Source organism: Carassius gibelio, chromosome A23, assembly GCF_023724105.1.
Source record: "Carassius gibelio isolate Cgi1373 ecotype wild population from Czech Republic chromosome A23, carGib1.2-hapl.c, whole genome shotgun sequence".
Classification (NCBI taxonomy): Eukaryota; Metazoa; Chordata; class Actinopteri; order Cypriniformes; family Cyprinidae; genus Carassius; species Carassius gibelio.
The window spans coordinates 20421402-20439594 of NC_068393.1; the positions used below are offsets into that span (position 1 = coordinate 20421402).

The 18193-nt window shown below is 37.5% G+C and overlaps 1 protein-coding gene across 2 annotated transcripts; it reads left to right on the forward strand.

Annotated features, from left to right (window-relative positions):
• Positions 1-305: 305 nt before the first annotated feature.
• znf217 (zinc finger protein 217) lies at positions 306-12641 on the forward strand. Of its 2 annotated transcripts, none has more exons than XM_052541362.1 (6): positions 306-555; positions 4394-6051; positions 7037-7159; positions 7286-8617; positions 10768-10888; positions 10976-12641. In XM_052541362.1, exons 2-5 carry the CDS (start codon positions 4743-4745, stop codon positions 10875-10877), a joined length of 2874 nt encoding a protein of 957 aa, XP_052397322.1. In that variant the 5' UTR covers positions 306-555; positions 4394-4742; the 3' UTR covers positions 10878-10888; positions 10976-12641. The 2 variants fall into 2 exon arrangements, with proteins under 2 accessions (XP_052397322.1, XP_052397321.1); XM_052541361.1 differs by having other exon boundaries at positions 330-568.
• Positions 12642-18193: the final 5552 nt, after the last annotated feature.

An 18193-nucleotide genomic window follows, 5' to 3' on the forward strand; every position in this document is an offset into this window, starting at 1 on the left:
TTTATTTTAAACACGTCTGCTTTTTTGATATTGGCGTTTTTATTAAAGTTTTAGTTCATGACGAGTCGACAAAAAAGTGATACATTGATGAGTAACCGTTGGGATTGGTTGATTCATAAGTGTTTTGATTCACTAAAAAAGAACGGGATCCTACGAGTCACTTGTTCATGGGAATCAAACTCAACATGTATTTGATTCACTTAAATGAACCGACTCATTAGAGTGATTCGTTCTAAAATCACGCTGAGTGTTTTTTTTTCCCGGGCCAGTTCGAGTGAAAGATCCGAATCACAAAGAACCGCGCTTTAACGAATCAGACATCTACGGCTCCCCACGGGAGCGCGCCCCCTCTCTCTCTCTGAACGCAACAGCTGCATAGTGAGTGATTTGCAAACATTGAAAGCAGGCAATTCGTCCGGCTAACAATTGGCTAACTCAGCTAATCAGATTTCCAGAAAGAAAGAAGCTACCAAACTAACACCCCATAGATATCATTAGTTACTATTTTGATTGCTGGCACACAATAAGAATACCTGACGAAGTCTGAACATAATGGTAGGTATGGAGGGTGAGTTCCTTATTTTCTATATCACTCATCGCTAGCGTGTCGTTAGCCAAATTTCTATAATCAGCACGAGCACAGGTTGATCAAAACTCACCAAAGTTAACGAACTAACACGTACGCTTTAGTCAGACCCCTCTGTGATACATAACGAAATAGAAGAGGATTATAAAGTTGGTGTCTTTTTTTGTTTTGTTTTGCATTGAGATCTTCTGGTGTTCTTCCTTAACATGAAAGTTGAAAGAATAGAAAACAACTTGACAAAAGTTTCAGCCATCCCCCAAAAACAAAGTTATAAAGTTGTATTTTGATATCCGCCCTGTTATGTGGTACAATAATAGCTTTAACAGCAAAACAAGTTATTCTAATAGTTACAAAGAAGAAGGGACTTTTGTATAAGTCTGGTCTAGTTTGTTATAATAATGAATTTATATTATTATTATTATTATTATTTGTTTGAATAGCTATTCCGTCTTGTTTGTATTGTTTCTTCCTTCAATCTATACAACGACCACATAGTGATCTCATTGTTCTGTAGTTAAAAAACATCTTAACTGTAGTTAGGGAGGAGTTTTGTATCGCATTCCAAAAAGGAAACAAAAAGAAAAAAAAAGGGCATATGCAGGTATATTGGCGAGGAGGCATGTAGTAAAATAACTACATAAGCTGCTGATCAAGTTAGAATGATCACGTGTCAGGAAATTACAGCCACATTAAAGACACGCTTCCACACGAGGCATTATTATTTATATAAAGCGTGATTTCGTTTATAACGCGCGTCGTTTGCATGCTTTCTATTATGTTTTTGAAAAACCGATACTTTTTTATTAGGTCGGTAACCGTAGTTTTAATTAGCAGCCTTCACCACATCTCTCTATTTGTTCTCGACGTGATGACCCCAGAAGTAGTTTGTGTTTGAATACCGTGTGTCTCTGTAAGTGCATTCATGCATGCGTCTACATAAAAAAACATGATTTGCATTAACTTTATATTTATATATATATATATATATATATATATATATATATATATATATATATATATATATATATATATATATATATATATATATATTTATATATATATATATATATATATATATATATATATATATATATGCATTCTGTTCACAAGAATAGCGTGTTTGTTAGCCCCCAAACCATCCTAATTTCTCAAAAGAAGTTATTAAAAAGAGACTGTGTCAGCTACACTTATAGCAGTGGCCTTATAGAACAATAAATAGAGCGGCTGGCTCATGCAAATAACTCAAAACAGGTTATTATAGTAATAATAATAAAAAAAAAAAAAAACACCACTCAATTATTATATCAGAAAATGTTTATAAGTGCTCATAACATTGTATACATACAGTCTATGCATAAAACAAAATAAACCATAAGCAATGATATAGCAAATTAAATTTATGCATATGATGGTTTATTTGAACCATGCAAACTGTTGTTTTTTTATTAAAAATTTTTTTTTATTATAATAACCAGTTTTTGAGTTATTTGCATGAGCCATCTCACCATTTATTATTCTATAAGTCCACTGCTATAAGTGTAGCTGACACAGTCTCTTTTTAAGAACTTCTTTTGAGAAATTTGGATGGTTTGGGGACTAACAAACACGCTATTCTTGTGAACAGGTTGCATTGCAAAGCCCAAACAAGAGAGTAAGATAAACAGCAGCTGTTCTCTAGCTGTTTCTTCTTCAGCATGTCAACTCACTGTGTTCTAGGCTATTATGATTACCCAAGCATAGGTTGGCCCATTAACTTTATCATTTTGTACTATTTAGTTACCTAAATAGACCTTTTCTGCGTCTGAAAGTAAATGGCTTTGCTCTGGATTACTATCTGAAGGATTCTGAGAAGCAAACAGCATTGTTTGTTGAAATCAGCATGGCGACGCATGCCATTAAAGAATGACTGCATAATGTAAAACAATTCAGATGGTTTTCTTTTTTTTTTTAACAGTGTTTATTCAGTGGATAACTGATGTGCTAAAGCTTCCTTTTCAGCCTCCGTGTCTCTCTTCTTTTTTTCAGCTTCTATTTCTCTTTTTTTAGTACCTAACCTTAGCAAAGCTGTGTGTGTGTGTTTCCCTAAAAGTGAGATGAAGTAGTTGTGTGTATCTATGAAATAGCAGGTGATTGTTGGTGTTGTATGATTGCGATTTTGATTCCTTTTTTTTTTTTTTGGTGTGTTTTAGGTATTGCTTTGTGTTGTATAATAAGGACTTTTGTGTGCAGTTTCAAAAGATTGGCAAGATCTTGCATTTAGGCTTCAACAGTTTGTATTGGGAGTTATATAATATCCTAAGAGAAAGATGAATGTGGTTCCTCATATTTATTGGCTTGTTTCAGCATGGAAGATAGGCTAAACGGTTGCAGAACAATGCTGTGACTCCACCTTAGACCTCATGAGTGAGGTTTCACAGATATTGTGAAGGACACAGTTGTAGATAGGCATACGACTCTGGCTTCCTGTTGCCTCAGAGTAATGCATCTAAAGAATGCCATTTCATCAGTTATGTCCATGAAGATCTGTCTGAAAGATCTGAAATTGGGTTTTCCCTTCATGTTGTGTTAAAGTTGATGCTGGATCTGTGTGCTCTCAGATAGTGTTTTCTTTGTTGGTGATGTATTCATATTTACTGAAATAATACTTTCAGTAGGCATTTGGACACGATGTATGTGTGTATGCATTTACACTGGTGTTCCAAAGTTTGGGATTTTTTAATGTTGGTTTTAAGAAGTCTCTTGTACTCCTCAAGGCTGCGTTTATTTGATCAAAAATACAGAAAGAAAACCGTAATACTGTGAAATATTATTTCCAGCATCATTACTCAAGTCTTCAGTGTCACATGATCCTTCAGAAATAGATGTGCTGCTATATATAAATGTATGTAAACAAGACAAATGACATCAAAGGACTTAAAGGTCAAATGCTAGTTGGCAGCATTAAAGCTATAAAATGGCTACTTATTTTTATAATATACTTTTATAATGTATTATGATTGTTCATGCATTTTTTTTATGACCTCTAATCAATTGAGATTGCTACATGGATATTTGTACAATTAAAAGTTGGTTTGTCACTCTCCTGGACAATTAAAATTGAACTAGTGAAATAATAAAGTCGATTAAAATTTGTGAAGAACAATAAAATGGAGACCAGTTACAGCATCTCTTATACAAACCTGTGTGTGTGTGTGTGTATATCTATCTATCTATCTATCTATCTATCTATCTATCTATCTATCTATCTATCTATCTATCTTAATAAAATGTATTGGTCATGGTGCAGTGACATTCCCATTGGAATAACTTGGCAAAGAGGACTTTTCCTTAAGGGTACAATTATTAAAGACTAACACTGTACTCTCAGCAACCCTTTAGCTGCTTGTCCATTCCCAATTCAGACCACTTTTAATTCCTATCATAACTTTTGGCTTTTGGCCCAGATGTTTAACCACACAAGGTTACTATTGTGTTTTAACCAGTCTGTGTTCCCTTAAATAGTGATGCATATATTCGGAATCAAAATAACACTGCTATAACAACAAAATGTCCAATCCATTTTTTTCATGTTATATTTGCTGTATGACAAATTGTAGTTACTTAAAAAAACTTTTCTTTTGACTCCGGTTTACTTTAGAAACGTAAGCTAAATATTAAATTTAGAGCCCTATGGGGTTGCTTATCTTTTTTTAATGAATTGTTTTCTCTCCCCCGTTAATGTAATCATCTGTATTTGTATGTGTAGTCCTGAGTAGATTACATTCCAGAGAACTGGCCACACCTGATTTTGTCTTTGTTTTATTTCAGGTTTTGCCTGTCAGGACAATTCCTCTGTGTGAATCACAAGAAATCAACTGATCGAGTTTATGCCCCATTACCTGGCAGTGACTGGCAAGCCTCGACTGCTTCTCTTCCACAGGATGGATCATACGGGTTTACTGAAACTCTTAGCATACACACTGAGCTGAAATTTAAAAAGTGTTTGGAAAAATTTAGCATGTTCCACGGTAGTTATGAGTATTTGGTATTTCTAATGCATGATGCCCTTCATGAGAATTTCAAATGAATGACTCCTCTTTCACATGCCATATTGTTTCATACAAGCTTTCAACTGAAACGAATTAAGAAAGAAATAGCCAAGTAAATTCCTGCTGACATGCCTACCCACCCATTGATCCAATATGTGGAAAGTCCTGATGGACTAGGTCATGATATACTCAACCACAGCGGCGCAAGCATGCCTGGTACTGGATCTAGCATGACGCCCCACACTAGCGTGGTGGAAAAACCAGACACATTGGCAGAGAGTATCTTACCTCTAGACTGCATGTTTTGCGAGGAGACTTTCCTGCATCAGGAAGACCTGGGACCACACCTTCTATCTCAGCATCCCACAACATTCCACGCTCCTGCAGTGTTGCGCGTGGAAGCGGAATTCTTAACTCCCAGTGAAAGGGCTCATTCTAAAACCTGCCCAGCTGTGGAAAAGAATGAGGAGCTGTGTTGCGTTGTGTGCGGCCAGGCCGTTGCAGATGCGACCGAGCTGGAAACGCACATGCGGAAACACAAGGACTCTTTCACGTACTGCTGCGGCCTCTGTGGACGTCGTTTCAAAGAGCCGTGGTTCCTTAAAAACCACATGAGAACCCATGGCGGAAAGGCTAAAAACAAAAACCAGGACCTGGAGAGCCCAGCCTCCATTAATGAGGTCATCCAAGACCAGCCCCCATCACCTGTGGTCACATCGTACAAAATGTGCATGGTATGTGGCTTCTTTTTCCTGAACAAGGAAGTTCTGGCTGAGCACAGCAAGGTCCACAATCGTGAACTGGAAGTGGATGAGAACGTATCCTCCGACAGCCACCCTGATGAGGAGGTTCCTGTATCTCAGAAGGCATTTTTGCAGACCCTACAATTGCATCCTTCGGGTGCGAGAGAAGAAGACGAACAGAATCACCCATCTGGACGCTGGATATCCCAACTTGATCCCTTTAACACCTACCAGGCCTGGCAGTTGGCCACCAGAGGCAAGATCGCAGCAGGTCCGAACTTGGCCAAGGAGCTCAATGCTGACTCCAACTCTGACAACGAGGACTCTGGTTCTGAAAAAGAGGAACTGGGGGCCATTTGGGCTTCTGATGGTGGAGATAAACCCAGACGAGGCCTACGAAGTGACCTCAAGCCTAGCGAGACACCTTCACCATCACCTGAGCAAAAAAGTCTGATTCGTAAAGACAAGCCAACAAACTGTGAAGAGTGCGGCAAGATCTTCAGGACGTACCATCAGTTGGTCCTCCATTCTCGAATCCATAAGAAGGAACGAGGAGGAGTAGAGAGTCCCACCATGCCTGTAGATGGTAGGGCCCAAAGCGTAGGCTCTTGTAGTAGTTCATCTCTTGACCGAGCAGAGGAGTACTCCGAGGATGGCTCCGAAGAGGGAGTGCCAGTTGACGCCTTTAATCCAGGTATTATTACCCATGTGCTCAGAATTGTTTTTGATTTTTATTCGTTTTTAATTGCTTTGTAAAAACATCTGTCAGAAGTTGATTCACAGAGCGCTTGAGATTGTGATCTTTTCAAATGATGTACACCGTAATTACCCAGAAATGAGCACTGTTTACTACAGATGAAGCTACTTCTGTCTCAAGGGATTGATTGCACGTTTTTATGCCAGTGAAGAACTTAGGGCTCCCTCTGCTGGTCAGAGAAAATGCTTGAATATTTGGCTTAAAGGGTTAGTTCACCCAAAAATTAAAATTAGACTGTTTTACTCAACCTTGATGCATCTTAGGTGTATATGACTTTCTACTTTCAGACGAATCCAGTCTGAGTTATGTAAAAAATTGTCCTGGCTATTCCAACCTCTATCATTGCAGTCAGCGGGTGATGTAGTTGAACAATCCACAAATGATCAAATAAAGCATGCATGTTCATAATAAACGTGCCTCACACATCCTTGGTTTGTCCTTCTAATTCATGACCGGCGTTTTTAGTTTTGTTCTTTCTCCGTGTTTGTCACTAATCACGTAATGCTGACATCTTATGTTATCTGGCTTATGTTAACGGCTTCGCATATGACCGATAACAGAAGTGACCGAAAAGTGTTTATTGCTTTTGGAATTTATATATTTGTCTTTTGGAGGCATTTATTCACCCCCCAGAGCCGTGTGAGGCACATTTTATTATGAATGCGCATGCTTTATTTGACGACAATTCAACTGGAATAGCCAGGATTTTTTTTTATATATAACTTCGACTGGATTTGTCTGAAAGAAGAAAGACATATACACCTAAGATGCCTCAAGGGTGAGTAAAACAGTCTAATTTTCATTTTTGGGTGAACTAACCCTTTAAGGATATTTCCTCAGTGCAGCTTATAGTTTTAAATTTCTATTCAAGAATACCATGCATCATTTAAGGCTTAAACTAAACCAGTCACTTTTCTTACAGAAAAAGGTGATGATGGATCGGGAAAAATGAAGCTGAAAATTCTCGCTCCAAGAAAATGTGGTTACTGTGGCAAGACTTTCCGCTCAAACTATTACCTCAATATTCATCTCAGGACACATACTGGTTAGCTCTTTGTTGTATTATCTTGACTTGTTTTATGTCTCCAATGGCTTGTATTCCAGGATGAAAGTAGTTTGCTTATTTTCTTTGTCTTATATAGACATTGACGTCTCTCTTCTCATTTTACAGGTGAAAAACCTTATAAATGTGAATACTGTGACTATGCCGCAGCACAGAAAACGTCTTTGAGGTACCACCTAGACAGACGTCACAAGGACAAACCTTTCACAGAAATCCCGAACATTCCTGCAACACCATCTGCTAGAAATATCATCAAGGTCATTGAACCTCCCAAGAATGTAGATGACAAAAAAGCCTTAAAACCAGCCAAGCAATGGCTTGCTCCTAAGCCTCTGCCTGCCAGTGTTAAACACGATCCTGGCATGAGCAAAGCCGTTATTAACAGCACAGGTCCTTCCATTCAAGTCAAGCAAGAGTATGTTAGTTCTCCCGTCACAACTCCTTACACCCCTGTGGGTGAGGTCAACAAAAAATACATGTTACCGGTAAACCCGAAGATGGAGGAGGAGAAGGCTACCGAAGCACCTTTGAATTTGTCCCTCAAAGGGCCACTTCCTGTATCTGCTACCTCAGTACCCAGAAGCCTGTTACCAACCAACACGTGTACCTCTTGCTCCTATGAAACCCTTTACCCTGAGGTTCTCTTGATGCATAAAAAGCTCATCCACAAGGAGAAGTTGGATGCCAAGAAGAATGGATACAGGGGACCACAGAAACCGAAACGGTACACTGGTTGCCCTCCGGCTCTTGAGGGCAAAGATGTCACTCCTTTGCCTCACATCAACAGGAAGCATCCCCGTCGGACCAAATCCCCATTGCGCCAGCCAGAAAAACTTGTGGAGAAGCTTCCAAAACAACCTCAGATGCCTAAGATTTCTCCTGCAAAAGATCACTGGAGGGATCAGAACCAGGAGGGCCAAAGGAGCAGGGAATTGGACCAGCTTTCTAGAAACTCAGAGCAAGAATCCAGTAGAAAATTAAAAGTGCCATTGGTAATTGATCGAGAGTTCTCCAAGCAGAGGCCTGGTCTGGATCAGGAGGTGAATCAGAGGGCAAGCTTGGGCAAAAATGGAATGGTTTGGCCCACAGATCCAGCTAGGCTTTGCCTTTCAGACCGCTTCCGAAACTTGACACAAATGGATTTCGGCGAACCGTCTAGCAAGAGACACAAGTCCTTTGAGCCTCTACATACTGCGTCTGGGCGGCTTGGAGAGGATTTCACCCAAATTGTGCCCTCCAGCAGAAATGCAAAAACCTCGTTGCAGGCGAGCTCACCCTTGGGTTCAGTTAAGGTGACTCCCACTGCGTCTCCCAACAGCATGCAGGCCGACTGGAATGTCATCAACCTGCTCCGCACCTACACGCCCAACAGCCTGTCCTCACTCTATCACCCCACCACTGCAGGTTCCAGCCACACTGTCATGGCCTCACCTGTCTCTGGTGAGTATTTACTGCATGGATGTCGGTAATTGCTCAATGGGTAAATGAAATGGATTTTACTATTAAGATATGCATAAAGAATTTTATACATTATTTAAATTTACTTACTGGTATTTGTATTTGTTTCCAAAGTATAATACTGTACTATCAGAATAGTCACGCATCTCAGAGCAACACACAACAGTCTTGAGTTGCTGAATAATTCATCATTTTTGAACGAATTTGGTGAGTCAGTGATTCAGTGAGCCATTCATAAAAACAGTGTCTTGTTTCATTTATTGAAGCAATCAGATGTTTGTATGAATCCGTTAGGGCTGTGCAAAAAATTGAATGCTATTTTCATGCACATCTCATCAGTAAAGACGCTCCTGTAATTAGAAGTATATCTCCAGCACCTGCATTCAGATCAGGGCTGCCAGGTTTTCACAACGAATCCTGCCCAGTTGCTTCTCAAAACTAGTCAAAAACTAGCCCAATCGCGTTTCCAGGAGGTCCCCCGAAAAAAAAAAATTGGTTTCCAGGGTTAAAATATAAGTTTTATGGCATGGTTCACTAGGTAAAATTCGCATTTTAGGGTCTAAATGTCACGTTATTGGTATTGTCGCTTCGACCCGCGGACATGAAAAACAACCACAGACTTGGCAACACTGGTTGGCATTTACTACACCGAGCCGTAATTCACTCACAATCTACACAAAAACAATTTTAAAATCGATTTTTTTAAAGTCGATTTTGAAAGCGATTTTGTGTTAGTTGTCAGTAGACTACGGCTCTGTGTAGTAACTGCCGCTCCACCTGAACCAGTGTTGCCAAGTCTGCGGTTGTTTGTCATGTCCGCGGTTCGAAGCATCCCCAATACCAATAACATGATATTTAGCCCCTAAAATGCGAATTCTTCCAAGTCAACCATGCCAAAAAAACAACATCAAAAAAACGAATATTTTAACCCCGGCAAGCAATTTTTTTTATCTGGGAACCTCCTGGAATCGCGATTAGTTTTGCACTTTTGTGGAGCAACTGGGCAGGATTTGTTGTGAAAACCTGGCAACCCTGATCTGAACACACGTGCTGGAGATATACTTCCAATTAAAGGAGCGTCTTTACTGATGAGGTGTGCATGAAAATCTCATTCGATTTTTTTTGCACAGCCCTAGAATCGGTTGAATCATTGACACACTCATTAAGACCGAGACTTGAGACTTGAATACATATTTAAAAGTACCATTGCATCTTTCCAACATTTCAGATTTGTATGTCAAAAAAAGTGAAACATTACAGGGTTAGTTCACCCAAAAATAAAAATAAGGCCATAAATGACTTATCCTGAAGGCATCCTAGGTGTATATGACTTTCTTCTTTCAGACGAATCCAGTCGGAGTTATTTTAAAAGTTAAAAATACACAAAAAATACACAAGAATGCCTTTGTTCACCCTCCGGAGCTGTGTGAGACACTTTTTTTTTTTTTTTTATTAAATGGCTGCACTTTTTATTAAACTTCTCTTGGACCGAAGCCCTGCAAAACTCGCTGAGTGGCATCAAACAGCTTGAACGATATAGAAATAACTCTGAATGGTTTCGTCTGAAAGAAGAAAGTCATATACACCTAGGATGCCTTCAGTGTAAGTCATTTATTGCCTAGTTTTCATGTTTGGGTGAAATAACCCTTTAATCTAATAACATTACTTATGCATTTGCAATTTTGAGTAGAAGCATTTATGGAACCACTTATCTTTATTAAACAGCCTGAGTGAATGCATCTAAATACCACTTTCAATGCATCTTCTGTGTTCTTGAACTGTGGAAAGATGGAGTAATTTGAATGGTAACAACCATATAGTGTCATATTCTAACTGCATGTATTGATCAAATTTAAGAATTTGACGTAAATGGTGACATGCATTTAATATGCCCCCCCCCCCCGGACAAATAATTTTTTTTAATCTGACAAGTGAATGACACACGTCAAGGCTATTTATCTGCATATAATTATTTTAAATATTTATTTTTAGAATATATTCTAGCATCCTTTAAGAAAATGAAGGCAGTAGCTTTGAAGAATTATTTGAAGACTTCACCATGGCCTAAATGGTCTTGGCAGTTGTTTAGTGAGATCATGACTGAATACCACCCCGTATGCTCTTCTCTTTAGGGAGCAGGTCCTTGATCTTCCCTCATTACTCTACAAGTATGACTCAGAGGAGAATCCAAACCAGCCCTCTGAGTAATGAACGCTGTGGACCTTCAGAAAAGAGCTCTTAGACCTATCCAGGGTAAATGTCTTCAGCAGACCTAGCTCTCTTTTCTCAGGTATTGCATTCTGGTTTTAGTAGTTAAATCGCACTCTTTCTCCTCTACAGCTTCGAAATACTCCGATTAAACGCTGATGGCGACGGTGGGGTCCTTGGCTGGGATAAAAGCTGAACTGATTTGATGTTGCTCACTGTTCTTCAGACACTAACGCTGAAGGGATTGACATTGGAAGGATGTACTGTGGATACGGGCCTGAGCTCTGAGAACCAACTTGGACTGCAGCCTTGAACAGTGTTGTTTTGATTCAATTTGCATTCCATTATGGCAATAGATTAATCTGCGGTGCACTTAACAAGAAGCTGAACGTCAGACGCACTCTGTGCATGACAGTCGACTTGTGAATCTGTTGTGGGTCGGTGGTTTATGATGATGGCCTCAATACTAATAATCAAACCACAAGCCCAGCAAGTGCCTCCATTACTTTTTATTAAAAGCCTAAATACTGTACATGAGTGGATGGCACTGACCAAATAAATAAAGGGGGGCACTGTGTTTTTTTGCTTTCCTGTGCCTGAGTTGTTAACGTTTAACACATTTTTTGCAGGTTAACTTTATGCTATGCACAGAACGGGAAGTCGATAGTTTCTGAAGTTAGAAAGCTTCTCATTTGTACAAAATCTAGCTGCTGTGTTACCGTCTCGGAGACTTCTGAAGCAATGGTGACGTACTGTACTGTTGTATAAGTCAAATAAAGAATTGCAGGGACTGCGTGGAACCTCTTTCACTGTGACAAAGACATTCAACGGGATCCTCAGGACTGATGAGAAACATAACTGTGATTTTGCGCATCCACTGCTGAGCAGTTTCCGCCAAATATGTGGTGAGCATTTTTGATGTGATTGTTACGTTTTCAAACTCCAGAATTTTATTGTCTTTTTTTTTTTTTTTTTACTTAATAATCAATTGTATTTATTTTCAGACAAGTGTGTTGCTTTATTAGGTTGTATGTGGAAAGGTGGCTTAAGCTCCTCATGGTTTCTGTTACTGTTCGCGTTCCTTATATTAACTCTGAAGAAACATCTTCAGATTTGGAGAGTTAACTTATTTTGTATTATTTAAGGGGCTTTCCTGAGCTTAAGCAAATGCATCATATTTGATTGATGATCAACTTGAACCATTTTATTATAATTTTTTTCGTTTGCTTCACACCACAATGATGAATCGCCCCTTTTTTAGTTTTCCTGCGAGTCATAGATCGGTTAGGCTGAGTGGTAATGGATTTCTATTCGACTTTGGTCAAAAACCAACGCTGCTTGATGCTAAAGGCAGGTTCGATCTGTCTTTCTGGTTTTTGTCCTCGCTTCCGCTCAGTATTGCGACTCGCACCGAATTGGGTTTGTGTAGGTAGTTTGGTCTAGATTAGAACGTAATGTCTACAAGTGTTTGTAGTTGTTTTTCTTTTCTCTCTAGGGTGTACCTGTTCCCATTTTAAATTTTTCTTTTGCACTTTCACTGAAGACTTTCTCTTTAGAGTTTCTTTGTTGTGGTCAGATTGCGCCAAAGGCGTGCAAAAACAATAAGGCCAAGATGCTTTTTTCGTCCCGCTGGTCTCGTCCAATGTTTCATGAATGATGCTGTTATTTTTGGTCTTTAACAGACTGTGTAGTTTGGATTTCCAATCTTGTAACCTACCTTGTTATTAAGCCAGGTGTATTAAAGGGCTCAGGCCCTCTCTAGAGGCAGAATAAAGCAGTTGTGCAAACTGGAAGAAAAGTCAGATTCTGTTTTTCATTTTCATCTGAGTATCATTTTGTCTTTGATCTTGAGTGTGGATATTTATTGTATAATTAAACTTATGTCATATGCTTAAAATGTGCCGTTAAACATACTGTACATGTTTACAAGACAAATAGTCTGTATACAAACTACCAGTGAAGTGCTAGTTAAGTCTTCTTTTTTGATAAAAGTTCTTAGGAAGATCGAGACAGATTACGCTTTTTATGATCTAGTTGTGTGTAGCTTTCATGATGTTTAGGTGCAAAAAAAAAGTAACCCTAATGAAATCTCATTGTTTACTGTTAATGCATTGACTAAAACTTATTTTTAGAGGGAGACATCAACCCTTTTAAAGGTTTTAAATAAAAATGCTCATGTTAGTTCACAGTGTGTTAACAATGGTAACACATGCAACTTTTGATTTAAATAATGTATAAGTAACTGTTTAGGTTAAGTTTGATACATGCTGTAATTCTATGGGCTCTCTGAATGCTGGATTCTGATTGGCTGGCAGGTATGTAGTAAAACCGTTTAATGCACTGGTAGTTCCAAGTCAGTTTAACCACGTTCTATATTAATGTGCTGCTTTAATTGAGGCACACTAACCAACATGGATCACTCGCTCACACACACACAAAGAAAGAGAGCGAGGTCGGTCATGATCCATGGCTCGGAGCCTGTCCTCCAAGCATTTACACTTGTCTTTATGCAAATTAAACAGCAGGCACATCTTAATACAAGACTCATACAAGATCAAACAGATATAAATACAAACTCTTATCCTGTGAAAGACATACAAAAGAGGCTTGATTAATGCTTTGCGTCAGGTGGTTCTTTGCCTCCATGTCCTTTAATGCACAGTGCACTTAGTTCATTTCAATTAATGTTAACAAATGGGATGTTGTTGTAAAGTGTTACACATTTTGTAACACTTTATTTTACATTAGATTTTTCCCTAAATTCTCATCACTATAACGCAAATAAATCAAAAATGTTCATAAGCAAATTATCAACAAATAAGGATATACTGGATTTTTTTATTTCAAATGTTTCAAACTCTTTTCTTTTTTTTCTTTTTTTTCATTTTCAGTAAAAGTATATTTTTCTTGGACCCACAGTGTTACTTGGAAAATATTTTGCGGCCGAATCTCTATTGTGAGTCAGTTTTCAACAAATCCATCTGGGATCAAAAGCTTTTTTTTCAGGTCAAGAAGCAGACAGAACAGAGACCTTGTGTCCGGTTGCATAAACTTGGACCAGTCTTAAATGTTAGTCATCTAGTTTTTTTTTTTTTTTTTAGTTTTTTTTTAGATGACTAACTTTTAAGAATCTAAGCAGTTTATGAAAACATTTTAAAGGCAATAACAAGAAGGTCTAATCTCAATCCAAAAAGTAAGACCGCTTGTCAACCACTAGTTGTTCAGATGAGTTCTTAAGATACAGTTTGAACAGTATTTATGCAACACATATTGTATAAATCAATAAGAGTCTTGTATTTATACTTTTCTAATTATACTCAATAAATTATTTGATTACTTTTTATATAATGTATTAAGTTACTTTTGTGATACTTTTCCTCATCTGGCCTGGGCTTGCTTGTTTTTTGAATGTTATAAAAATAAAAATGTTATGTTAATCGTAAGTCATTTTTGTTCCTTAATATGGTTGAGTTAGATCATCGATGGTCATCACCAAAGAATCTGGTTAATAAAATGAGATTAAAAACATGGATTAAATACAATACATATTTAATTATTTCAGATATGCATCATATTCCGATTTTTTTATTTCACTGTTTTTCTTCATTTAAAGGAATACTGAATCTTGTTTTTGTGCATGTGAGATTAGTAAATGCATGTTCATGTTTAGTCAAGAACTGCAGTGATGTCATGTTTACACAGTCTCTGCATTTACTCCTGATTTCTCTCAACATGAGCGCCAGAGAGCTGTCAGTCAATAAATGGGAAAACAAACTAACTAGCAATACTTAATTCAAAAAGTAACTCAGATATTTTCTTAGAAATTAAAAAGTAATGCATTACTTGGAAAAAAAAAACCTAATCTGATTCTGTAACTTGTGCTTTACTGTTACCCCAAAACTGTTTTTAACAAAACGTCATTGTAAATGCTTTTTAAAATCAATTTAATGTATCCTTGCTGAATAGAAGTATTAATTTCTTTCTAAATGCATAAAAAAAATAAAAGTACTGACCTCAAACTTTTTTTATAGAAGATTTCTATAAGCATCCTGAAACAATCATCACACGTTCCAAAAAATAAAATACAAATAAAATACAAATAAATAATTAAGCAGCACAACTGATTCCAGCATTGATAATCAGTATATTAGAATGATTTCTGAAGATCATGTGACACTGAAGACTAAAGTAATGATGCTGAAAATACAGCTTTAAACATAGGAATAAATTACATTTTACACTATTCACACAAAAAACATTAATTTTAATAATAATGCATTACTGTAATGATAAGTCTGATAATAAATCTTTCTGTTATAAAAATGCAGCGTTGATATTTGTCACTGAGCATGTAATATTTTGCCTTTAAATATATTTTGCCTTTAAAAATTGTTCTTTACACTTGTTTTGGAGTAATTGTGTAGCAAGAAGAAAATGTGTCTTCACTGGCAGCGCACTAGAGGGCAATGTGGACCAACATGTGCACAGCTTCCTGTGAAACCATGTGCTTTTGCTTCCTTTAATGAACTCTTCACACAAAGACACATTAGGTCTTACACAGATATAACAATCATTCACCGTTTCGGATGTTAGATGCCTTGAATAATCATCCTCTGCATCTTTCATCTGAGGCCCACACACTTTTATTGGACGGCCGTACGTTAATAATCGATCATCTGCTTTGTTCGTCCGTGTTGAACCTGGCCGAGTGCATCACAGTGCTCAAGTCTGTCAACAGCAAATTACAGAGGACAGTATCCAGCACATTAAACAGAGTCGTTCACCCCCTCCTTCTCTTTCTGACTACAGCACATCTGCTTGCTGTCTGCTCCCCAGGGCCAGCGCTGCTGTGTAATCTATTGCATTAGCTCACATTAGTGCATATCGCCCATGGGCCTTGATAATCACCAATGCAAAATGAGCATTTCGCTTAGTATCACCCTCACATGCACGGCCCTCAAACCGAGGCCAGCGAGAGCATCTGGATGGCAGCGGGGAAGGAAGCACAACCTCAGCTAGCGACACGCTTCCTGTTTTGCCTGAACCCTTCAGAGCCGCTCGCTGTTTTCTTTTGATGCTGCTGGTCCGCGGTGATCAGTGCACGTCTGGATCAAGCCTCATTACTGCCTTGTGGAAGGTGGAAAGCACGCAGGCTTCTTGTGAATCTCTGGCTGTGGTGAGGGCCTTCAGTGTTGCTTTAGCCGTGCTGAGGTTGTTTGGAGAAAGAAACATGTATCACGTTGAATTAAACATGGATCATTTGAAGTAGAAAAACTGGAATAGTATTTTCTTAACATAGTCTAACAATATTTGGTTTGTAAAATTAAACTCCCCTTTACTGTAAAAAAAAAAGAGTTGAATTTTTTGCATGCTGATATCCATTATAATGGATTTATTCCTCACACCTATTGATGGATGCAACATTATGCAGTTGCATTTTCAGTTGCAGTCCTGTGCTATTCATGTTTGTCACAACATTATTCATACATTTATTTAACACACCATACTTATTCACATTTCCTTGCATTTGTACATGACACTATACATAAAAAAAAAATATTTTTTATATATATATAAAATCATTTTCTAACTGTTTTTAAATTGATTTTAAGTAAATGTTTTAAACATTTTAAAAGTTTTAAAATTGCTTGTTTTATTTTTTGTTATTCTTCATGATTATTTTACTTTCTTTGATGTAAAGCACTTTGAATTACCATTGTGTATGAAATGTGCTATATAAATAAACTTGCCTTGCCTTGCCTTGCCTTGCCTTGCCTATTTTGTTTTTCTTAAAAAATGTGTTTTATATAGCTATTTCTGAATTCAATTATTCTATTGTAATTATTTTTGTCTTGTCACTGTCATTCTGTTTGTGATGTGGAAGCTTCTGTCACTATAACAAATTCCCTGTATGTGTAAAAATACATGACAATCAAGCTCTTTCTGATTCTGATTCTGATGATTCATTTATTTCACAATCAAAAGTGTCTAATAATTGATAGTAGTAGTACTATATGCACCTTTTCAAACTAGTGTTCTTTAAAAGCACTAATATGTATCTTTAAGGTACTACTATGTTCCATTGAGAGGTAAGTATAGGTGCAAAGCTTTTTGTAATAGTGCATGAGTCACATAGTCATATTTGTTACTACAATAACAACTGCAGTTTATTTGTGCAAAACATTTGTAAAAAAAAAAAAAAAAAAACCTGGCTGCACCTTTAAATGTTCACTTAACTAGCATTTTCTAATGCAATGCAGAGCAACTATTACAGCTCGTGCCGTCATCCCCTGCTGTTACAGCACAATAGTTAATTCCTGTTTTCGTCCTGCCTTGTTTTCTGTGAAGGTGTGGGCCCTTTGTGCCCGGGGTCACACCCTGCAGAAGAGACGTTTATTTCCACCGGGCTCTGCTTTATTCACCACAGGAGGTGTTGCTTTTGCTGACATAGGGATCTGGCACGCAGCGCGCCTGTGCGTGCAGCAGGTAATGTGCAGGAGAACAACACTAAGATGTTAATTAGAGTTATGTGCAACGTGGGGCCACATGCAGTTACACTTTTGCTTGTCATTGTATTTGTGAGAGCCTTTGTGGCAAAAGAAAGCTGGCGATATTCCCTGTAGACAAGTTGTGTAAGGCGACGGTATACATATTTCATTAGTGCCGTTTCCCCCTGTCAGGAAAATTATTTGTTCACCATGAAAATGTTTGACTGTCTGCTTCATTTTTGATATTTTAAGAATAACGTTTTAATCAATTAATCATTGCAGCTATATTGTGGATTTTCATCAGTCCATACACTGTCACTTTTGTCTTAACTCTTGTTGTTTTGATTGCAATGTTTTTTGCTGTGACGCTTATATTCACGTTTCATTGCTTAATGCACAATTCAGATATAAAATGTCCTTTCATGCAAAAGACAAATGTTGCATCCATTATCAAGGCTGCATTTATTTGATCATGCATGCAGCAAAAATAGTAATATTGTGAAATAATAATTTACAATTTAAAATAATTGTTTTCTATGTGAATATATTTTAAAACAGTGTTTCTGTAATGCGCAGCTGAATTTTCAGCATCAATACTCCAGTCTTCAGTGTCACATGATTCTTCAGAAATCATTCTTATATGATAAATTGCTGCTCAGGTTTTGTGATGCTTGTTATTTTTGTGGAAATGCCATACACTGCCATTCAAAAGTTGAAAAAGTAAATATTTTAAAAATTATAATAATTTTATTCAAAATCAAAAGTGACAGTGCAGACATTTATGATGTTACAAAAATATTTGTTTTTTTAAAAAGCTGTTCTTTTGAACTTTATTTATCAAAGAATGCATTTTTCCACAAAA

Bases quoted from the DNA above. Each gene is read 5' to 3' on its own strand.
- znf217 (XM_052541362.1), top strand. From the start codon at position 4,743: ATGCCTACCCACCCATTGATCCAATATGTGGAAAGTCCTGATGGACTA. The intron at 6,052-7,036 runs GTATTATTACCC...CTTTTCTTACAG, and splicing joins AGTTGACGCCTTTAATCCAG to AAAAAGGTGATGATGGATCG. The intron at 8,618-10,767 runs GTGAGTATTTAC...TCTTCTCTTTAG, and splicing joins CATGGCCTCACCTGTCTCTG to GGAGCAGGTCCTTGATCTTC.